The sequence below is a fragment of the Bufo bufo genome, chromosome 2 (assembly GCF_905171765.1).
Source record: "Bufo bufo chromosome 2, aBufBuf1.1, whole genome shotgun sequence".
NCBI lineage: Eukaryota > Metazoa > Chordata > Amphibia > Anura > Bufonidae > Bufo > Bufo bufo.
In genome coordinates this window covers 118,071,178-118,095,751 of record NC_053390.1, presented here as the reverse complement: position 1 = coordinate 118,095,751, position 24,574 = coordinate 118,071,178, and the positions used below count along the sequence as shown (strand labels likewise).

Below are 24,574 nucleotides of genomic sequence, written 5' to 3'. Positions count from 1 at the left end.
TGGTGCTGCTTTTACCACCCAGGCCTGGTGTTTCTTTCTCTTTGGCCAATTTGACAGTCCCTCTGATAGAAGCGAATCTGCACAAATGTTATCACCCTATAACAAAACGGATGGGACCAAGCAGTTCCACAAACCTCCTCTATGGATATATGTTTTATGCAGGAAGGGGAAGGGTGGAAAATCTCTCAGGTAATGTAGAACCAATCTGAAAGTTTGATTACAGTATGACTATCTACTGATTTCCTATGATTGCAGGTCACACTTATCCCAACTCACGATTCAGAAGTGATGCGAGAATGGTACCAGGAGACACATGAAAAACAACAGGACCTTAATATTATGGTACTAGCGAGTAGCAGCACGGTCGTTATGCAAGATGAATCCTTCCCAGCATGCAAAATTGAACTGTGAGATCACTGCCCACTCCTTTACCCTAACACAGTGATTACCAGAAATGTCACCCACAGATTAGAACTACCTTCAGAACTATATCTTGCCCACTGCTAGCCTGTGTCACAGCGACACAGATGTCAGTAATATATTATCTCCATGGCAAACTATAAAGCTCACGTCACTGCAAGCTCTGCTGTCCAGGTTTAATATACAGGTTTGTAGGACATGCTCTTTTACACATTCATTCAGCTTAGTCCAGGATGGGAACTTTTTCTTCAAGACAGTAAGAGAGACCTGGAGAAGAAGGACCTGTGCGATGGCTCATGACTGTGGCATCTCTCCGTCAGTACTGATGGGCTAATTTCTACATACATTTTTGTTATACATTGTCATTTGCAGGTACACAACTAGGGATCTGCAAATTGGAGGCAGGAGGACAGTTGGTTACTATCAGTGTTTGGTGTCTTATTGTAACAGGGCCTGAGTTTTGTTCCCTCCTTCCTTCAAAACAGGTGCTAAAATTGGCAAAAAAAATGAAACAAAACAAAAAAAAATTCAACGGCCCAACCACTTCTAATATTGGTTATATGTGTTAGTAGTATACCTGCTATAGTCATGCCATGATAAACATACCTGTACAGGGTGGAAGAAAAAAAAGCATTGTGTCTGAGGCATACTCCCGCTAAATTCATCTTACCAAATCTCAACATTTCGCACATTGTGAATCACAGTCGGTACACAGAAGCAAAAAACCAAAGCACTCGGGAGTACATTTGGTAGCTAATTTGCCTTAGGAAGTGACTTGAATGTACAAATATACTTAATGCACTTATTTTTTAACTTCAGTCAGCAAGTGTACAAAAGTATGCAAGGTCGTCAATTCAGAAGTGTGTGCATGCTTTGCAGGGTGGCAATTGCTTCGCTGACGGAACACACCAGGGCGACCATTATTCTACTGCGTTAATACACAATATGAGTGTCTGATGATTGCTTTGCCAGGCAAGTTGAAGATTCAGTGGTCCTTTTCTTTTGATCCTTGTTGGCCCGACCTTCCCATGTTACCTTTGTTTTTACGTAGATTTCCTGGACGATGTACAGACCCCTTTTTAATATTTATAAACTACAAACTTCATTTAGGTTTTTGATTTCACAAGCAGATTTATTTGCTTGCCTTGGCTGTATGACATTCCTTTTAGAGGAGTAAGGAAAGGAAAATTTCAGATTTTAAGAGTGGTTACTGGTAGTTTTTTCTTCTTATTCTTCTTATACCTGGTACAAACCTTTACTCCCAGTATTGAATATTAGTGGATGGCAAAGACATTGCATATAATTCTTCCAGGTATCATTGACGCTGAATTCGTTTTATCTACAGAACAAAAGGATTTGTCCAAGATCAGAAAACAAGGATCCATTTATTTTATTGCTACGTTTGTCCATGGGCTTGGTCTGGTATTGCATCTTATGGCTGTTCTTTTCACTGTGGCAGAGCTGCAATGCCAAGCACGTCCCATGGACAAGGGTGGAACTGTTTCTTTGAAAACAGAGCCTTTTAAAAAAAAAAATCTAGACATCCCCTTTAATCGCAGTCAGTTGAGGAGGTTATATGAATTTGCCTCATTCTTATGAGCACTGGTCACTGAACTGTAGCTCTTTGCAAAACTACAATTCCCAGCCATAAACTGTCAGGTCATGCTGGGAGTAGGTCTGCAACATCTGGAGGGCTTCAGATTGTGGCCATTGCTTTTGATGGGCTACTTTCTCATAAACATTGTCACATGAAGTGGTAGGTGGTTGCTTCCTACAGTGCATGGGTTGGGAGTGCATCTTATGGCTTTTGCTTATACACATGACAAGACCATGACTGCAGCTTTATCAGCGAAGGTATCGAAACGTAAAGATTTTATTGGATAAATCAATGCTTTAAGTTATTTAAATGCACTGTCCTATTCACGATTTGTGATGCCACTGAATTGATGTGTTTTTGTGTTATAATTTGTCATATATTTATTTTATACTATATTATTTGCACTGTTATGTCTGGTACTGTTTTGGACTTGTTTAGTCCAGTTAATGCTGTGAATTAGGACATTTTTTTTGTAATAAGCAATGATATTTATTGCTTTGCTATGTATGTAAGATCATATAATAGTTTGCTGTTTTGGAACAGATTCTGGTCATAGGAATCAACTTTTTTTTAAATACTGGATGGTAAGGATAAAGTAAATGGAATGCACTGGAATGTAACATACACAGTTAATTCTGCCCTACAGGTGGGTTCACTTGCACTGCCCATTTATATGTTACATGGGGAAACACAAAAGTCATGGTAAAAACGGAGTTGCCGCACCCAATATCTCCTCGCTCATCAAATATGGCCTACCATTAGATCTCATTAACTTGCTTGTAACACTTAGTCAAGCAAGTACCTTCAACTTGCATGTGAGGTTCTGCTAGCAAAATACAGATTAAGCTGGATTTTCACATTCAGGTTTTTATGATGAAATCTCTGAAGCCAAAGCCAGGGAAGTATTCAGGAAGAAGAGAAGATTCAGCCTTTCCTTTAAACATGTCCATTTATGATCTACTCCTGGCTTTTGCTTCAAAAACTGCATTAAAAAAAACTGAGCGTGAAAACTGAGGCATACAGAGCTGTTTGTGGTCATCCTAAAATGCAAAAAGTTCATGATTTGTTCCACCAGGTAGACATTCAAACTGCTACTTATTGGCACGCACATATTTATCGAAATGGATCTACAGTTCTTAAAAGTATTGTAAAAAATTAGAAAAAGATGACTACTTTATTCCAAAGACAGCACCACTATGGTCTGTAGGTTGTGTGTGGTATAGAAGATCAGCCACATTCACATCAACGTGGATGAGTTGTAGTACCAGACAAGAATGGCGCTGTATTTGGATGAAAGCTTTTTTTCAATTCAATATAAACCTTTTAAAATGTAGCATTGGTTCACTTATGTACTAAATACATGATACCGTATGTTGAGATCTAGCATTTCAAGTATGGAGAGTTGCTTACAATAGTCAAAACCATGAGGTCCCAAAGTGCTTTGACAAGTCTTGGCCAAGAAGGATTGGTAACTGGAAACCTGTCAAAAGACTTGTTCACGGGCAGAATCTACAATTCAAAGCCTGTTGAATCAAACATGTAGGAGCAGAAGCATAATAAAACTTTTCAGGGAAGCTATTCGAGCACTATGTAATTACACGCCATGTAAGTGATGGAAACTCGTGACAAGTGACCACGCCTGCATTCAATGTACAGTGCATACTTATTTCCTGAGCATGCTGAATTAAAAGGCAACGTATTCACTTTATAAAAGAAATCACCAGAGAGGATTCCTCTTTTTGCCTTTACTGGTCAATTCATGTTACTTAGCCTTTAACTAATTGTGCCACATAAAATATCCTTTGCATCCTTAAAACAGGTGTCAGTGTAAATATTCTCGGTATTAGCAACAGACGGCTATTAGAATTATGAACATTAATAGACTTTTTTTTTCTGATGCCACCAAATGTATTGTATGTTTTGTAGGAATACAGAGTGATTGCAGGACAATAACGTCTCCTATGTATAGATCACATTCCAGATGATAAAAGTAGAGTTTTATTCTTTGTAACTGTATTATGAAGGGGTACAAGATAGTGAATGAAAGCTGATGTTTCATGTAAATGGTCCAGATTTTACTCATAGGAAAATAGATTAATACTGCAACTTATTTTAGGCCTGTCATTGGCACATGGTGGGAGCCACCACATGTTCTCCCCTGGAGGACGGGATTAGTTGTATGTGATCATGACACCACTGAGATGACTGAAGGGTTGTACAGAACATTCAGTCAACCAGAAAACAGGAACATGGCTTTCTTGTTTGGTGATATAGGCAGAACGGATGTATGTACTAGTACAGCCATGTTACAGCCGCACCACAAGAACATCTCATGGTTCAACAGAACCATACTTAGATCACCACTTGGTTCTATGGTGAACTCATTTTGGTTCAGCTGAACCGCAGGGATTCTGGGTGTAGCAGCTGTGTTATGGATGCTAAAATGTGTTGTTTTAGGCTACGTTCACAGTAGCGTTTGGAATCCGGTAGTCTGGTCCAGCTGAGGATCAGGCTACTGGTGCTCCGCTATCTGGCATTGCCAGATATGACCATGTTCTGCTGGATCCCCATAGACTGTGATCCAGATGCTTTTCCAGCATAAATGCTGGGTTTAGGCAGGACAATAACCATTGCATGCAACAGTTTTTGGTCAGCTGGCATTTGGGCCAGATCAGCATGCTTCAGATGTGAACCTGGCCTTAGGGGACTAACTGCGTATCATCAGCATTAATGCCTACCAGTCTTCTGTGTGTAGGTCTAGCTTCACACTAATCTTGAGCTACCCACATCAGTGCATACAGCTTGATGTCCAGGGTGCGTTTCACTGTGTGCTTGACAAGTTCAGTGCCAGGAAACAACTGGAATTCTTGGATATAGCATTTGTCATTTTACTTTATAACAGACATAACATTTAGGTAGTTCCAGGCCAGTGACACTACCCTTACCATTAAGGACCATCCAACGAAGCTATGCTATAGACTGGGATGAATATGATTATTTGCATACCCATTAAAGACTTATTACATCATACCATTTTATTCCAATAGCAATTGAACAAAATACTAAGAACAAACCTAGATATACACTTCTAACTCCTCAGTGAAATATACGATGGCTGACAGGCTTTGTTCATAGTTTTGGATAAGACGTTTAACAAGGGTGATTCTAGAAGAAGTGAATATAAAGGATTCACACAAGCTTCTCCGCACTACTATAGCTTCAGGCTTCGGATGCCAAGGAGCCGGTGTAACATTCCCTCAAGACTGGGCTATTATAACAAGGAATAATTGGCAGCAATGAACTATGCTAATGCTAACACGTATGCATGCTGCGGTCTATCTTCCAACTCTTGGACAGGATCAGTCTTGTGGCTGGCTGGGAAGGTCCTCACTCCTCTCTCGTTCTGAATGGTGTTTGTGTCAGTCTGCAGCTGTGTATGGTATCGTCTTATAATCCCGCATCACCTCTATTCTACCGATTCATATCTAATGTAGAACATTAGTTTACAGTGAAGTAATATGTAGTGCTTTTATGATATTTGTGTGCAATACCCCACTTTCACTGAGGATATTTGATGTAAAGGAAACAAACTTGGTTCCTCAATAAATAAAAAACGATCAAATGTACTATTTCCTTGTGTGTTATTTACCTGAATGTGACATTTTCTGCATTGCACATTAGGCTTTTATAAGAACATCAGCCCATGTTTAATGTTGTGGATGCCCCTTGAATTCCAACTTAATTTGTGGCAAAATTTGGCACAATTCGCAGCATCTCATTTTCAACACAATTGTGGCAGACATGAGCCAAAAAGAATAATCCACTGCACTTAAAGGGGTTACCCAAACCGGGCCCCTTATACTGGTCATACTTGCCCTACTCCCCGACACCCGTGACGCTTCTGAGGCCTGCATGGCCACCGCTACATCTCCCCATCGAGCGGATCAAACATCCGCCGGGGGGAAGGCGGGGTTTGATCCACATGACAGGGAGATGCAGCAGCGGCCGTCCGGGCTTTAGAAGCGACGCGGGTGCCAGCAGGGTAAGTATGACCAGTATGAGGGGCCTGGGCATTATAGGGGTTGGATAACCCCTTTAAGATGTGCCATTTTGGTGTGGAGAAATTATCTGAGCCTAGCCTGACAAAGGGCGTAACTTAATGGAAAAGGGGAGTGACTGTTCAGAAAGGGGATGTGGCTAAATATGTGACATTTTGAGCCAAAATTTAGGAACAAAATTCTGTTGCAAGGTAAGCCAACCAATAGGTGGCAGAAAGTTAGACAAAAGTGTCTAAACCGTGCATCAAATTTATTATCCAGCTTCAGCCACTGTGACCATCTTTAGACCGCCTGCCTCCATTTGTCTTGCGGTTCTGTGACCTGCACCAAATTTCAGCACAACAGAGTCCAGTGAATAAGTCACATTCTGAAGTATAAGACTTCATTGAACCTGCTGTAATTTGGCCGCGTTTTATCGTCAGTATTATGGCTACAAATCCTTGTCCAAAAATGGTTCTAAGGACCAAACAGCATCATAGATCCCTACAAGTAAAATGTAGAATTACACAATGACTACAGAAATGGGTCTTTTTATAATCTATCATTTTTCCTTCCATTTTTTTAAAATAGGTAATTAGTAGTGAGGAGCGAGCATGCTTGGCCGAGTACCGGTTCGGCTTGAGCATCGCTATGCTCGGCACGTGGCGGTACTCGGCCGAATACCCCGTGTGCTCGTCGCATTGCTCGAGTCTCCGCCCCGCACGTTTTGAGCATCCTGAAGCATCCAATCAGCATTCAGGTAAGTAATTCCCTCCAGTGTAATGCCATAGCCATGTTAGCTATAAGCCTTACACTGGTTGGCTGGCCGGAACACGTGGTACTAGTTTATATAGGAGCCGACGTCCTGCGCTCGGATCATTCAGCGTCAGGGAGAGCCGACAGTGGGCAGGGACATATAGCATATAACGATTGAACTCCCAAAAAGCTCTTGAAAGACAAAACAGTCCTCTTCAGGACTAAAGTGTGTGTTTGACAGCAGTGCAGCATTTTTTTAAATTTTTTTTTTAACAAGGGTTAAATTCGGCAGTATTAGGGACTGGCGTCTGCAGGAAGGGACAGATAGTGCAGGGCTGGAAAATCGTTGTGTTCAGTACCAAAAAGCTTTCAAAAGAAATAAATATTACATATCAGTGAGATCTACAGCACACCATCAGAAAGCAGTGTGTTTAGCAGAAATTCTAAAAAGGGGCTTATTCACTAGAGTGTGCCTGCTAGTGAGATATACACCGCTCCATCATAGAAATGTATTTTTCTGGGGAAATTAACCTAATTTGTGCCACATCTGTGTGCGCACTCACTCCACAAATGTTATATACAGTATTCCAGCCTAGAATCATTTCTTTTTGGGACAAATTTCACTAGTTTGGGTCACATCTGTGTCTGCATTTAGGCCACAACCATATATACCAGAGCTGGCCAACCTGCGGCTCTCCAGCTGTTGTAAAACTACAATTCCCACCATGCCATGCTGTAGACTGATAGCTGTAGGCTGTCTGAGCATGCTGGGAGTTGTAGTTTTGCAACAGCTGGAGAGCCTCAGGTTTGGCCAGCCCTGATATATACAGTAATTCAGCAGAGACTTCTTTCTATTTGGGACAAAAATCCCTAGTTTGGGTTTCATCTGTGTGTGAATTTAGGCCGCAACCGTTATATACAGTAATTCAGCCTAGATTTATTTCTATTTGGGACACATTTCACTAGTTTTGGTCACATCTGTGTGTGAATTTAGGCAGCAACCATATATACAGTTATTCACCAGAGAATTATTTCTATTTGTGACAAATATCCTTAGTTTGGGTGACTTCTGTGCCTGAATTTAGACTGCAACCATATATACAGTTAGTCACCAGAGAACTATTTCTATTTGTGACAAATTTCACTGGTTTTGGTCACATCTGTGCGTGAATTTAGGCCGCAACCGTTATATACAGTAATTCAGCCTAGATTTATTTCTATTTGTGACAAATTTCACTGGTTTTGGTCACATCTGTGTGTGAATTTAGGCCGCAACCATATATACAGTAGTTCAGCAGAGAATTATTTATATTTGGGACAAATTTCAATATTTTGGGTCTCATGTGTGTGTGAATTTAGTCCGCAACCATATATACAGTAATTCCGCAGATAATTATTTCTATTTGGGACAAATTTAACAGTTTTGTGCCAAATATACTGTCCATGTACTGTGGATTCATGTGACAAATACTCTATCACATTTGAAAAGAGTGTCCGTTGCGCCAACCTAAATAATCTGTGCATAATCTAGTGTCCATATTCTGTTCATTACTGGGGGATATATTAAGTCAAAATAAAAATGTGTGTGTCTAGCGACAAAATAAATAATCTGTTCAAAATCTAGTGTCCATAGTGCGTGGCTCTCTGTTTCAAATACAGTACCACATGTGAAAACAGTCTATTTTTGTGAGAAGTTAAATATTTGCGCCACATCTACTTTGTGTGCATTTCATACATATTACTAACATATACTGTACTTCATCCGCAGACGGTGTATGGTAGTCTGTGACATTATCAGAGCTACATCCCCTGTGAAAAGTGTGTGCATCCAAAATACCTGTTTTAATTGATTGGCGCGTACACGTACATATCCTACAATACTGTAGGTGTTAGATACTTTTAAGCATATATAACATTTCAAATTAAGAGGGCGGCCAGTATGGGACGTGGAAGTGGCCGTGATGCTGATGGTTCACGCAGAGGCTTTGGCCCTAGGCTCAATGAAACAGAGTAAAATAATGTAGATGAGGGCCTCCAGGTGTGCTAACCCTCTAAAACAGTGAAGGCGATGGCGAACCTTTTAGAGACTGATTGCCCAAACTGCAAGCACAAACACACTTATTTATCGCAAAGTGCCCACACGATCATTTACCCTGAATACTACAGTCCAATATAGTATATCTTCCATGTTCCTTATTATTTTGCTATAGTGGCCTGCCTACAGTCAATGTGCTGCCAGTGCCATTCATGGCGTACCCGACGCTGATGAATGGCAGGAAAACTGTCGGGCATATTGGTGCACCATAGACTTTTTCAAGAGTAAGGGTGCCCACAGAGAAGGCTCTGAGTGTCTCTCTGAGTGTCGCCCCTGGCATCTGTGCAAGGGTTTCGCTGACCCTATAAAACATTATGAGCAAGGGCAGCCTAAAAAGCATGTTGATATGATGGAGGAGGAGGAGAAGGACGAGAAAAGGAAGATTGAACCATATAACCTTTTTGGTGGTAGCAGAGGTGCATGTGAATACAGTCTATTCAGTGCTTTACAAACAACACATTTAGAGTGCCTCTATGTTCAGCCGCTTTCCTCTGGTGGAGTAGAGAAGTCAGGGGCAATCCAGGCCTTGTTCATTTTTTTAAGAGTCGACCTGTCAGCATTTTCATTAAATAGGCAGATGCGCTTATCAGTTATTATGCCCCCAGCAACACTATATACCCACTCTGACAAAACGCTGGCGGCAGGGCATTCCAGCACCTCTGAGGCATAGAGTGCAAGTTTGTGCCACGTGTCCAGCTTGGACACCGACCCAGTAGTTGTAAGGCACAGAGGGATCACCGAGGATGCTGACACGGTCGGCTATGTACTCCTTCACAATCTTCCACAATGTTTCCCTCCTTGTGACACTAGGCCGCGCATCAGGGTGAGGGTGCTGGCGGGGTGTCATGAAACTGTCCCAGGCCTTGTAGAGTGTCCCCCTCATCTCTACTCCTTGGTTGGCCAAGGAACTACGTACACTGCCACCAGCATTGTCAGCTGTAAATATTTCTGCAATGACATTCTGTTCTGTTATTATTATAGTTTTTTGTTTGTAGTATAGTTGGTATTATAATTGTTATTATGGTTTATGGTTGTAAAATATGTTATGGTTATTTGGTTATTTATGTGTTAATTAACAGGCCCTGCCATAGGTTTACCTCCACTTTCTGCCTCCACTGTTGTCAAATGGGAATTTTCTAAGCAATTTTTAAACAAGGACATTCTGTTATTGCATCGTTTTGCTCGTCCTCTCCACCACAGGAATGAGAGATGAGAAGTTCCCTTTGTAGGGGGAGTCGATAAGGGTGAACAACCAGTAATCCGTGTTGTCTAACATGCGTGCAACGCACGGGTCGCGGGAAAGGCAGCCTAACATGAAGTCAGCCATGTGTGCCAGATTCCCAACAGGCAAGACTTCGCTGTCGTCATCAGGAGGATGACTCCCATTCTCCTAATCCTATTCCTCCTCTCCTGCCCATCTATGCAGAACAGATGGAATAAACCTGCTATTGCTACTACCCTCTGTAGCGTAGGCAACTGTCTCTTGCTCCTCCTCATCATCTAATTCACATTGAGAAGCCGAAACTGATGGTGTTCTGGCTATCACCCTGTGTAATGTCTTCCCCCCTATCCACCTCTTCCACATGTGAGGCGTCCGCCTTCATCATTAGCAGACAGCATTTCAGCAGCCAGTTTCCTTCGGTGGTGAATCTTTCACGCATGTGTTTTTTTACATGATTCAGATTTTTATATAGTGGCACAGGGGTAAATATTTAAATGTTTTTTTTTTTTTTATATATATGTCAGGCTTGACTCCATTCTCTCCTCTCTCCTTTGCAGATGCCTTTTCAGGAGATATTAGACCCTTTCGCATTTGGGGCCTGGAGGAATTACAATTGTATTCCTTTTTTTCATTGTATGTGCCACTTTCCCTAGATCTTTCTTTGGGGTAGACAATAGAATTCCAAGATAGTCAGATAGCAGCTTGTAATTGTGGTACAGTTCCATAATGTAAAGAGGCAACAAATGCTGACCGCCATTCCCTGCGCTAACTCTGCTATGTGACGTTCTCTGGAACCCAAAGGAACATTCCGATTAGAAATTGGTCATTCTTTCTTGGTAGCCTGTGCTGACCGGGTCAATTAACTTCTTAGGTGGTCAGCTCAGCAGGCCCTTGCTCCTAATGTTTTTGAGGGTCACCAGCAGGCCATCAATGATAATTTTTCAAGGCTGTGTATGATGCCCTCCTTTATGTGTAATAAAAGGTGTATTGTAGTGCCGGTCCCTTGTAATTTTTGTCAGCCCTTTCACTTCGTGCATAGGCTTTATGAGTCCCCACTACCTGAACAATTGTAGCATCATGTGAATGAGGCCCTCCTTTATGTGATATACAGGCTGTATCTCTTCTTCCTTTTTGGCAGCACTTACACTGTATATACAATTGAATTTACAGGAAAGAATGTTTCCTAACAATTTTTCCTCTAAAAATGTTTTTTTTTGTTGTGGGGGCGGAGTTTTGACCGTTTATTTTCTCAGTCTGTTAAAGTGGTGTACAACTTGGACAACATGGTTCCCAGCAGCGACATTGCTGTCCAAGATGCATCCTGATTGATTTCAGAGGTGTTTCCATCACTTTCAGACCTTTTCCTATGGTCCAGGCACCCTCCCATCATCCGAGCAGGGGGTGCCTGGTTGTCTCCCATTATACTCGGATGGTCGGCTGAGCGCACGAATATCGCGATGTGTTCGGACCGAACAGCCAAACACTTTGGTGCTCGCTCATCACTAGTAATTAGGAAACATACTTTACATTTTTGCTAATTTTTTGCACAAGTGACAGTTTTGTGCAAAGAATCTTGAAAAAAGTGGACAGGGCTTAGCAGAAACAGCATGGCCTCTGCGGTCCAAAAGATTTACTATAATTTGCACTAGAAGCTGGAGAAAATTGCAAGACAAATTTATGCTAGCTCATAGCTTTTTCTGACACATGGACTGCCAGAAGCTGCTCTAAATTTAAGAGGCTTGCGTGTCTTAATACATTTGGTTCATCTTATGCCAGCACACCTCTTATCACGACTGGCATCCTTAATGCTAGTCTTGATAAATTCCTCCATAATGTCCAATAAAAAAAAGGAAACAATATAAAGAAAAAGGTTAAAGGGCTTGTCCAGCCTCTAAATTTTACGTTATTTGGTACAAAATAAATTAAAGGGGTTCTTTGAGACCAGGAACCTAAAGGGCGAATTGGCCATGGTGAAAAAGTACCATGCTCAGGCTCCAGCACCAAGCTTCCGCTGAGTCACAGTTCCAGGTCAGCAGGGACAGGGTCCAGAAACGCCACAGCTGGCAGCTTGGCTCTGGGCTTTTACTTTTGCACCATGCTCAACTCTACAGGTTCACAGTCTCAAAGAACTCCCTTAAATCAACACTCACCTTACCAATACCCCACCACCTGTTCTGAGGATTCACAGTCCCCAGCCAGTCTTTGCTTCCGGGTTCCACTTCACATGCAGGAAATTATCAATCACTGGCTGATGTAGGTCACCGCTGAGCTCTCCGATTGGTTGTTTGCTCATTTCCTGCGTGTCAAAAAGAATCCAGAAGCAGAGACAGATGGGGAACTGAGAAGTGTCAGGGATCGGTAAGGGGAGTATTGACTTATTTTATACTATGGAGAACCTCTTTTTTTTTTTTTTTAAGAAGTTGAGACAAACATTTAATCTTGACTAATTTTCCTTGAAAATATAGGGGGTCATTTATTAAGCCCGGCATTTTAGACGGCGGTCTTAATAACCCCTTTACCTGGGCGATGGCTCCACCAAAGTTATGAAGCGGCGCCGGCTTCTACATAACTTCTGTGTAGAAAATTATGAATGAAGCAGGACTACTGACCCATCACCTTCCCGCCAAGCCAACTTTTTTAGAACTGCCGTGAGTGGGGAAAAGTCACAGATTGCAGCGCAAAAATCTACGCCAGAAAGACGCCTAATATATATTTCTGGATAGTAAATGACCCCCATAGTTCCTATATCGCCTCATAAAATGTCTTCCTCTTCTTTGCTACTCTAGCTTTTCCCTTTTCAACAATGCATTACTAGGACAAATCCATCCCTCATGGTGACACACTGGTTGAGCCACTCCACCCGTTTCTGAATGTGAAGCATGATCCCTGAGGCCATGTTTTGTCATCTTTAGGACGTCTCTATTACAGTTCTGAGAGTACAGTCATTGCACTTTACACTTTTCTACCTCAGGACCAATTTATACTTCTGAAAGGACTTTGCCAAGGAGTCAGAATAAAAAGACACAGAAATATACAAGTAACACTGAAGTCTTCTCACTTTATTATCGATAAGGCTAGGTTTACATTGGCATTTTTCATTTCCACTGTTCTGCTCCGGTATAGGACAAGAACACAAACATAATGGCAGTGCCCCATCCATCATATGACAGACACCAATTGACCCAATGGGCTGCACTGACTATAATGGGGTCCGTCATTTAACCAGAAAGAACAGTGCAGCATGCTGTGTTATTTTGTCTGGCACTTTTGATGAAATAGGCTCCAGAGTCTCCTAATGCAGTTGTCCCCAACCTTTTTTGCACCAAGGACCAGTTTCATGTAAGACAATTTTTCCAGGTACCGGGTGGGGGGTGTGTGTGTGTGTGGGGGGGGGAATTCTGGGCCTGGGGCTTAGGGGGTGGGCGGGGTTTATAGGGGTGCTGGTCGGCGCTGACTGATTCACGCGCACGACAAAACACAAGGTGCATATTCAAATATATAACACTATATAACAATTACATTTATTATTTAAATGTGACTCCAAAAAAAAGTATTGCAACACCAATTCGATACCATGAAAAAAAAAAAATACTCACACGTTAACCACATGTTGCATGGGGTTAACGTGTGAGTATTTTTTTATTTTTACTTTTTGAAAAGTATCAATTGCCCATTATGTGAGGAGGTACTTGATGGGGTCACTTACTATTAATGTAAAGCAAATAGAGGTCTAAATTGATAAAGCCATGTGCCTCATATTAATAGTAACACCAGCGAGTACGTCCTGACATAATGGACATTGAGCAGCATGGGGTTAATGTGTAGGCTGGTGTTGGGTACTACAGTATGATAAGGTTACTGGCTATTAATGTGAGGCACATGAAGTCTAAATTGATGAAACCATGTGCCACATCTTAATAGCAACCTCGTCAAGTACCCCGCTTAACATAATGGACAACATGGGGTTAATGGCATCAGGTACTTGCTGTTAATATGAGGCACATTGTTTTATCAAATTGGACCTGCATGTGCCTCACTTTAATAGTAAGAAACCTCATTATGTGTAGGCTGGGGACTGGTCTGAAAACACAAAAATCAGGAGGAGGAGGAGGAGGAGGAGGCTGCCGCTGCTGCCGTTCGCCATGCACAAGCTGAGACGGCGCAGTGGTAAACCCTCCCCCGTCCCTCGTCCTACTTTAATATTAGACACATTCATTGGTGGCAGTGGTGCGGCACCTCAGAGCCCGCTCATTGTATTGGGCTCTGCAGCGGCCGCGTCATGGGAGGGAGGGATTCCCTCCTTCCGTCTCCACTAATGTTGGCAAAATGAAAGCGTCGGCCTGCTCATGCGCCTGGCGTCTCCGCTCCTCTCCCCTCTGCGGCCCGGCAAACTATCTCCCAGGGCCCGGTGGTTGGGGACCGCTGTCCTAATGAACCCTCCTTTGTAAATGTTAACATAGCCTAAAGTGAAGCTTCAATAGCAATGTTTATACAGCAAATATAAAGCCTACCATTTTTTGCCTTCATTACTTTTTATATGTTTTAACATTTTTTTATGCTGTACAATATCTAAAAAACAAAGTATTGCTATCTGGAAACCATTAACAAGCTGGACAGCTGAACCTATTATGGCTTTACTTTTCACATTTATAGCATTTGTGAAAACCATGTTGCCAAAAAAGTGGGTCCTCTGTCCCGCTGATCTCTCCATTCATCTGTGTGGGAGTTCCAAAAACAGCTGAAAAAGCCTTCTTGGCTATATTCAGAACTGCCATAGAAGTGAATGAAGAGATTTGCCAATGCATGGCCGCCTCCTCTCCATTCATAGCAGTTGTAGGGCAGGACTCCCCTGATGTGGGTACTGAGGTAAGACCCACATTTTTCGGACATTTATGGTTTATGCAAAAGACAAGGGAAAATCCCTTTAAATTAAGTCACGAAAATACCAGATTTGCTGTTTATAATATTTAAGCCTAACTTTTAGGGTAGATTCCCCGCCCTCACAAAAAAAAAAAAAAAAAATTCTAAGAAATCTGAATGTGTATTTTTTATTGTACAACTTTTAGACACAAAAACTGATAATTCAAATATGTTATATATAAAACATAAGAAACAACTGAGCATGAAATTCATTATGTACTTCTAGCCTTGTATAAATGAAAATACATTACCTGCACATCCCCATTACATTTAGTTAAGTCAACAGTAGTTTTAGGTGAAGGCCTTTGAGAAATAGTCATTTTTATACTACATATGCATTCTGTATTGAAGAGGGCTACAGCATTCTCAAACACGAGTATTCTTGCTGGACTTATACCACCACAGTGCCCAAATTTGAGACAACGCTGAAGCATGATGAGTGGCACACCAAATGGGAAACTGTGCCAGCTTCCAAGGAAGGTATATACAATGGGCATGAGGCATGGAAGGTGTTAAGCAGTGGATTTGGCCCTGGATGCCAGCAGGGCTTCATACTGCAGCCTTGCCTTCTCCCTCAACTCCCTCTCTCTCTCGATCAGTGCAGACTGTTCTTGCTCCCATTCCTTGAGACAAGCCTCATATTTTTCAATGTCTGGCTTCTCAGATTCTGGCAACTTCTTCTCTACAAAGCTGGTAGTCAAGCTCACGAGGTTAGCAGGTTCAATTTTGCCAAGCGATTCCAGTTTTGTGCTTAGGTCCTGAATGGGAGACAAAAAGCTCAATTTAAAACAACTTCCCAGATCCTGAAAATGACTTTGCTTAACTCCTTAAGGACACAGCCTTATTTCACCTTAAGGACCAGGCCATTTTTTGCAAATCTGACCAGTGTCACTTTAAGTGGTGATAACTTTAAAACGCTTTGACTTATCCAGGCCATTCTGAGATTGTTTTTTCGTCACATATTGTACTTCATGACACTGGTAAAATGAAGTAAAAAATAATAATTTTTATTTATAAAAAAATACCAAATTTACCTTTTTTTTTTAAAAAATTGCTAATTTCCAAGTTTCAATTTCTCTACTTCTATAATACATAGTTAGGCTCCATTCACAGGTCTGCAAAATGGGTCCGCATCCGTTCCGCAATTTTGCGGAAAGGGTGCAGACCCATTCATTCTCTATGGGGATGGAATGGATGCAGACAGCACAGTGTGCTGTCCGCATTTGCGGTGCGCGGCCCCGATCTTTGGGTCCGCAGCTCCGCAAAAAGATAGAGCATGTCCTATTCTTGTCCGCAGCTTGCAAACAAGAATAGGCATTTCTATGGGGGTGCCGGGCAGGTGTGTTGCGGACCCGCAATTTGCGGGCCCGCAACATACCACGGACGTGTGAATGCAGCCTAATACCTACAAAAATAGTTATTACTTTACATTCCCCATATGTCTACTTCATGTTTGGATCATTTTGGGAATGATATTTTATATTTTGGGGATGTTACAAGGCTTAGAAGTTTGGAAGCAAATCTTAAAATTTTTCAGACATTTTCAAAAACCCAATTTGTAGGGACCAGTTCAGGTCTGAAGTCACTTTGTGAGGCTTATATAATAGAAACCACCCAAAAATGACCCAATTCTAGAAACTACACCCCTCAAGCTATTCAAAACTGATTTTACAAACGTCGTTAACCCTTTAGGTGTTCCACAAGAGTTAATGGCAAATGGAGATAACATTTCAGAATTTCAATTTTTGGGCAAATTTCCTATTTTTTTCCAGTAACGAAGCAAGGGTTAACAGCCAAACGAGACTGTATCTTTATTGCCCTGACTGTGCCGTTTACAGAAACACCCCATATGTGGCTGTAAACTACTGTACGGGCACACAGTAGGGAGTAGAGGGAAAGGTGCGCCATATGGTTTTTGGAAGGCAGATTTTGCTGGACTGGTTTATTTACACCATGTCCCATTTGAAGCCCCCCTGATGCACCCCTAGTGTAGAAACTCCATAAAAGTGACCCCATCTAGGAAACTACACCCCTCAAGGTATTCAAAACTGATTTTACGAACTTTGTTAACCCTTTAGGTGTTGCACAAGATTTATTGGCAAATGGCGAGGAAATTAGAGAATTTCATTTTTTTGCCAAATTTTCCATTTTAACCCATTTTTTCCACTAACAAAGCAAGGGTTAACAGCCAAACAAGACTGTATCTTTATTGCCCTGACTCTGCTGTTTACAGAAACACCCCATATGTGGTCGTACACTACTGTACGACCACATGGCGGGGCGTAGAGGGAAAGGAGAGCCGTGTGGTTCTTGGAGGGACGATTTTCTATGGACCAGTTTATTTATACCGTGTCCTGTTTCAACCCCCCTCATGCACCCCTGGAGTAGAAACTCCCTAAAAGTGACCCCATTTTGGAAATTACGGGATAAGGTGGCGGTTTTGTTGGGACTATTTTTAGGGTACATATGATTTTTGGTTGCTCTAAATTACATTTTTGTGAGGTAAGGTTACCAAAAATTGAAATTCTGAAATTTCATCTCCATTTGCCATTAACTGTTGAGGAACACCTAAAGGGTTAATAAAGTTTGTAAAATCAGTTTTGAATACCTTGAGGGGTGCATCAGGGTGGTTTCAAAAGGGACATGGTGTCAATAAAAAAAGGCCATCAAAATCGGCCTTCCAGAAACCATGTCGGTCCTTTCCTTTTGCGCCCTGCCTTTTAGTTATACAAGGCAGAGATAAGAGAAATAAAAAAGAAGAGGGGATTAGTCACAGACAGGGCCGGATTAACGTAGGGGCTGATGGAGCTGCAGCTCCAGGCCCCTACCATAAAATAGGCCCATCTGCCAGCCAAAAGGCCGTCGGAGGGTTAAAAGTCCTCTGTTGTACACAGAGCAGCGTCACATAGCACAGACAATGCAGAGACGCTCACCTCACGCTGGCAGCAGGGAGCCTGAGGGAGGGACTCGGGAGGAGCGTAATATGATCCTAGAGTGGAAGCTGCTTCTGCCAGCCCCTCCCCTCCCCGCCCACCAACCAATCAGAGCTGAGGCAAGGCAAGCACTAGCGGCTCTGAGTCGTCTGAGTAGTACAGGGAGTCTTCACAGGTCCTGTAAGGGAACTGCACAGTGTAAAGTGTAGTTCCCAGGTTAGAACAGTGCATCTGCCAGGACCTGTGATGACATCATCTTCAACATCACAGGTCCTGCAGAATCTAGCAAAGGAACTGCACCAAAAATGGTGTAGTTCCTAGGTTTGAAAGGTACATCTGCCAGGACCTGTGATGACATCATCACAGGTCCTTCAACCCCTAACAGCAAGTATTAGAAGTTCACAAGCAGCTCTGCATTGATCCATACAGACTGGAATGGAGTGGTAAGAGGAGGTCCTCCACTTTTCATCATTTACCCCCTCTCCATGCCCTGTTTTTACTCATTGCTCACTCATGTATAATACTTCAGACAGTTACAGTGACCACTACCTCATGTACTTCACACACACAGTGACTATAATGCATAACTGACCACATATTTCTATAAACACTGCATCTACAGTATTATACCTTGTATGCCTCATATATATATATATATATATATATATATATATACACACACACACACTGCATATAATAAACAGTATTATAGATGCAATATGTACAGATATATAATATATATTGCAGTGTACTGATATGTGAGGTACAAGGTATAATATATGCAGTGTCTATAGATATATTGTATATACAGCAGTGTACTGATATGTTAGGTATGAGGTATAATAGATGGTGTGTACAGGTATATTGTATATACAGTATTGGATTGATATGTGAGGTACGAGCTGTAATTTATACCTCATATATCAGTACACTGCTGTATATACTATATACCTGAACACACTGCATATATTATACCACGTTCCTCACATATCAGTACACTGCTGTATACACTATACATCTGTACACACTGTATCTATTATACCTCTTATGTGCCAGGCCTGTTTTGTAATCCCAATCCGGCCCTGATGGCATAAATTATAAAACAGCAGCGAACATAGTTCATGGAACAAAGAGAGAGGCCTGGAATGGATAGTGGGAGGGGCTATAAAAGGGGAATGGGGGCCCAAGTTAGATTCTTGCTATGGGGCCCAGTGATTTCTATGTACGCCTTTGACAGGAGCAGAGAGATAAGAGAAGTGACAGATGACACAGAGTTTAGATTACAGGTTGAATTAACCCTTTAGGATCAAATTGGCTTCTCAGGAGGTATATATGTTAAAGGAATCTCATTCAGTAGCTATATAACTAAGGGTGGGTTCACATCTCCTTTATGGATTCCGTTAAGTGGGGACTATTTTATTATCAGCCAGTGACTGTTACTGTAATACTGTTATCAATTCAGCACATAGTTTTCCCTGTGCGTGCATTCACATTTCACTTCACTTGGTTCGTTGAACTACTGTCAGTATCAGACTGTTGTCACTGTGGGTAACAATGCACAACAGACAACAATGCACACCACAGTGACAGCTCCTGACTCCTGTCCTGAGTCCTCCTGTCCGGCGTCAGCCTCAGCTTCCCTTCACTATCACTATAATCAATCCCTCTTCCTGATCCTGACTCACTCATTAGAGAGCTGAAGATCCGACTGAGTCAGCAGCAGCAAGTGAATCGAATGGATAGCATCTGCGCATGCGCATCGGCACCTAGAGTCTTCGGTTCACTTGCGAGTCAGCTCAGCAGTCAGTGACTCAGCAAGTGAACCTAAGATCCGATTCATCTGAAAGATCCAAACTTCCCATCACTACTGAGGTCATATCCGGCGGGCTGCGGCATTACAGGAACAGCACCAGCTGCTCTGACATCCTGCCGCCGGATATACGTCACAGGATATCCGGCGGCAGGACGTCAGAGCAGCTGGTGCGGTTCCTGTAATGCCGGCCCGCCGGATATGACCTCAGTGCGCCCGCGGTTATCCCTCCTGCACGCTGCGCTGTGTACAACCTGCTCAGCAGTTTCGACCAGCACACGGCCCACAGCGCTCAGCCACACCAGCCCGTGAGACAGCAGGAGCTTCTGGAGCAGGTATCAGATAAACTCATCCAGTTGGAAGGGAGGGCAATCATAGTGCTGTTATGATTTATGGACACAGCTCTCAGCATGCTTAGCCAGCCTTCTATCTGGCTTTGCATCTTGAGAGTCACAGTCCACAGGCTGTTTCTGAGCCTGTGGACTGTGACTCTCAAGAAGCACAGCCAGATAGAAGGCTGGCTAAGCATGCTGAGAGCTGTGTCCATAAATCATAACAGCACTATGAAAATTACTGACTGGCTAAGCATGCTGAGAGCTCAGTCTCTATAACATAACACATTAAAGAAATTACTGTTTCTAGCTGCTAGTCCACAGCAGCTAGAAACAGTAATTTATTTAACCACCTCAGCCCCCAGTGCTTAAACACCCTGAAAGACCAGGCCACTTTTTACACTTCTGACCTACACTACTTTCACCGTTTATTGCTCGGTCATGCAACTTACCACCCAAATGAATTTTACCTCCTTTTCTTCTCACTAATAGAGCTTTCATTTGGTGGTATTTCATTGCTGCTGGCATTTTTACTTTTTTTGTTATTAATCGAAATTTAACGATTTTTTTGCAAAAAAATGACATTTTTCACTTTCAGTTGTAAAATTTTGCAAAAAAAAACGACATCCATATATAAATTTTGCTCTAAATTTATTGTTCTACATGTCTTTGATAAAAAAAAAATGTTTGGGTAAAAAAAAAATGGTTTGGGTAAAAGTTATAGCGTTTACAAACTATGGTACAAAAATGTGAATTTCCGCTTTTTGAAGCAGCTCTGACTTTCTGAGCACCTGTCATGTTTCCTGAGGTTCTACAATGCCCAGACAGTACAAACACCCCACAAATGACCCCATTTCGGAAAGTACACACCCTAAGGTATTCGCTGATGGGCATAGTGAGTTCATAGAACTTTTTATTTTTTGTCACAAGTTAGCGGAAAATGATGATTTTTTTTTTTTTCTTACAAAGTCTCATATTCCACTAACTTGTGACAAAAAATAAAAACTTCTATGAACTCACTATTCCCATCACGAAATACCTTGGGGTCTCTTCTTTCCAAAATGGGGTCACTTGTGGGGTGGTTATACTGCCCTGGCATTCTAGGGGCCCAAATGTGTGGTAAGGAGTTTGAAATCAAATTCTGTAAAAAATGACCTGTGAAATCCGAAAGGTGCTCTTTGGAATATGGGCCCCTTTGCCCACCTAGGCTGCAAAAAAGTGTCACACATCTGGTATCTCTGTATTCAGGAGAAGTTGAGGAATGTGTTTTGGGGTGTCTTTTTACATATACCCATGCTGGGTGAGATAAATATCTTGGTCAAATGCCAACTTTGTATAAAAAAATGGTAAAAGTTGTCTTTTGCCAAGATATTTCTCTCACCCAGCATAGGTATATGTAAAATGACACCCCAAAACACATTCCCCAACTTCTCCTGAGTACGGAGATACCAGATGTGTGACACTTTTTTGCAGCCTAGGTGGGCAAAGGGGCCCATATTCCAAAGAGCACCTTTCGGATTTCACAGGTCATTTTTTACAGAATTTGATTTCAAACTCCTTACCACACATTTGGGCCCCTAGAATGCCAGGGCAGTATAACTACCCCACAAGTGACCCCATTTTGGAAAGAAGACACCCCAAGGTATTCCGTGAGGGGCATAGCAAGTTCCTAGAATTTTTTATTTTTTGTCACAAGTTAGTGGAAAATGATGATTTTTTTTTTTTTTTTTTTTTTTCATACAAAGTCTCATATTCCACTAACTTGTGACAAAAAATTAAAACTTTCATGAACTCACTATGCCCATCAGCGAATACCTTGGGGTCTCTTCTTTCCAAAATGGGGTCACTTGTGGGGTAGTTATACTGCCCTGGCATTCTAGGGGCCCAAATGTGTGGTAAGGATTTTGAAATCAAATTCTGTAAAAAATGACCTGTGAAATCCGAAAGGTGCTCTTTGGAATATGGGCCCCTTTGCCCACCTAGGCTGCAAAAAAGTGTCACACATCTGGTATCTCTGTATTCAGGAGAAGTTGAGGAATGTGTTTTGGGGTGTCTTTTTACATATACCCATGCTGGGTGAGATAAATATGGTAAAAGTTGTCTTTTGCCAAGATATTTCTCTCACCCAGCATGGGTATATGTAAAATGACACCCCAAAACACATTCCCCAACTTCTCCTGAGTACGGAGATACCAGATGTGTGACACTTTTTTGCAGCCTAGGTAGGCAAAGGGGCCCATATTCCAAAGAGCACCTTTCGGATTTCACAGGTCATTTTTTACAGAATTTGATTTCAAACTCCTTACCACACATTTGGGCCCCTAGAATGCCAGGGCAGTATAACTACCCCACAAGTGACCCCATTTTGGAAAGAAGAGACCCCAAGGTATTCGCTGATGGGCATAGTGAGTTCATGGAAGTTTTTATTTTTTGTCACAAGTTATTGGAATATGAGACTTTGTATGAAAAAAAAAAAAAAAATAAATAAAATCAGCATTTTCCACTAACTTGTGACAAAAAATAAAAAATTCTAGGAACTCGCCATGCCCCTCACGGAATACCTTGGGGTGTCTTCTTTCCAAAATGGGGTCACTTGTGGGGTAGTTATACTGCCCTGGCATTTTCCAGGGGCCCTAATGTGTGGCAAGTAGGTAAATGACCTGTGAAATCCTAAAGGTGCTCTTTGGAATATGGGCCCCTTTGCCCACCTAGGCTGCAAAAAAGTGTCACACATGTGGTATCGCCGTATTCAGGAGAAGTTGGGGAATGTGTTTTGGGGTGTCATTTTACATATACCCTTGCTGGGTGAGAGAAATATCTTGACAAAAGACAACTTTTCCCATTTTTTTTATACAAAGTTGGCATTTGACCAAGATATTTCTCTCACCCAGCATGGGTATATGTAAAAAGACACCCCAAAACACATTCCCCAACTTCTCCTGAGTACGGCGATACCAGATGTGTGACACTTTTTTGCAGCCTAGATGCGCAAAGGTGCCCAAATTCCTTTTAGGAGGGCATTTTTAGACATTTGGATACCAGACTTCTTCTCACGATTTGGGGCCCCTAGAATGCCAGGGCAGTATAAATACCCCACATGTGACCCCATTTTGGAAAGAAGACACCCCAAGGTATTCAATGAGGGGCATGGCGAGTTCATAGAAATTTTTTTTTTTTGGCACAAGTTAGCGGAAATTGATATTTTTAATTTTGTTCTCACAAAGTCTCCCGTTCCGCTAACTTGGGACAAAAATTTCAATCTTTCATGGACTCAATATGCCCCTCACGGAATACCTGGGGGTGTCTTCTTTCCGAAATGGGGTCACATGTGGGGTATTTATACTGCCCTGGCATTCTAGGGGCCCTAAAGCGTGAGAAGAAGTCTGGAATATAAATGTCTAAAAAATTTTACGCATTTGGATTCCGTGAGGGGTATGGTGAGTTCATGTGAGATTTAATTTTTTGACACAAGTTAGTGGAATATGAGACTTTGTAAGAAAAAAAAATAATAATTCCGCTAACTTGGGCCAAAAAAATGTCTGAATGGAGCCTTACAGAGGGGTGATCAATGACAGGGGGGGTGATCAATGACAGGGGGGTGATCAATGACAGGGGGGTGATCAATGACAGGGGGGTGATCAATGACAGGGGGGTGATCAATGACAGGGGGGTGATCAGGGAGTCTATATGGGGTGATAACCACAGTCATTGATCATGCCCCTGTAAGGCTTCATTCAGACGTCCGGATGCGTTTTGCGGATCCGATCCATCTATCAGTGCATCCGTAAAAATCATGCGGACATCTGAATGGAGCTTTACAGGGGGGTAATCAATGACAGGGGGGTGATCAGGGAGTCTATATGGGGTGATAACCACAGTCATTGATCACGCCCCTGTAAGGCTTCATTCAGACGTCCGGATGCGTTTTGCGGATCCGATCCATCTATCAGTGCATCCGTAAAAATCATGCGGACATCTGAATGGAGCTTTACAGGGGGGTAATCAATGACAGGGGGGTGATCAGGGAGTCTATATGGGGTGATCACCACAGTCATTGATCATGCCCCTGTAAGGCTTCATTCAGACGTCCGGATGCGTTTTGCGGATCCGATCCATCTATCAGTGGATCCGTAAAAATCATGCGGACGTCTGAATGGAGCTTTACAGGGGGGTAATCAATGACAGGGGGGTAATCAATGACAGGGGGGTGATCAGAGAGTCTATATGGGGTGATCACCACAGTCATTGATCACGCCCCTGTAAGGCTTCATTCAGACGTCCGGATGCGTTTTGCGGATCCGATCCATCTATCAGTGCATCCGTAAAAATCATGCGGACATCTGAATGGAGCTTTACAGGGGGTTGATCAATGACAGGGGTGTAATCAATGACAGGGGGGTGATCAGGGAGTCTATATGGGGTGATAACCACAGTCATTGATCACGCCCCTGT

The 24,574-nt window shown here is 42.2% G+C and overlaps 2 protein-coding genes across 2 annotated transcripts in view; one reads left to right on the top strand and one right to left on the bottom strand.

Moving 5' to 3' along the window:
* MAP1B (microtubule associated protein 1B) overlaps positions 1-5,640 on the top strand; it is an 83,438-nt gene extending 77,798 nt beyond the window's left edge. The window contains exon 7 of the mRNA XM_040421472.1: positions 256-5,640. Coding sequence (XP_040277406.1) covers positions 256-411 — 156 coding nt within the window. The 3' untranslated portion in view covers positions 412-5,640. The remainder of the gene's footprint in view (positions 1-255) is intronic.
* A 9,529-nt stretch (positions 5,641-15,169) lies between these two features.
* Positions 15,170-24,574, bottom strand: part of MRPS27 (mitochondrial ribosomal protein S27) — a 117,379-nt gene continuing 107,974 nt past the window's right edge. Inside the window, exon 11 of the mRNA XM_040421471.1 lies at positions 15,170-15,805. Within this exon, the coding sequence (XP_040277405.1) occupies positions 15,560-15,805 (246 nt within the window). The 3' untranslated portion in view covers positions 15,170-15,559. The remainder of the gene's footprint in view (positions 15,806-24,574) is intronic.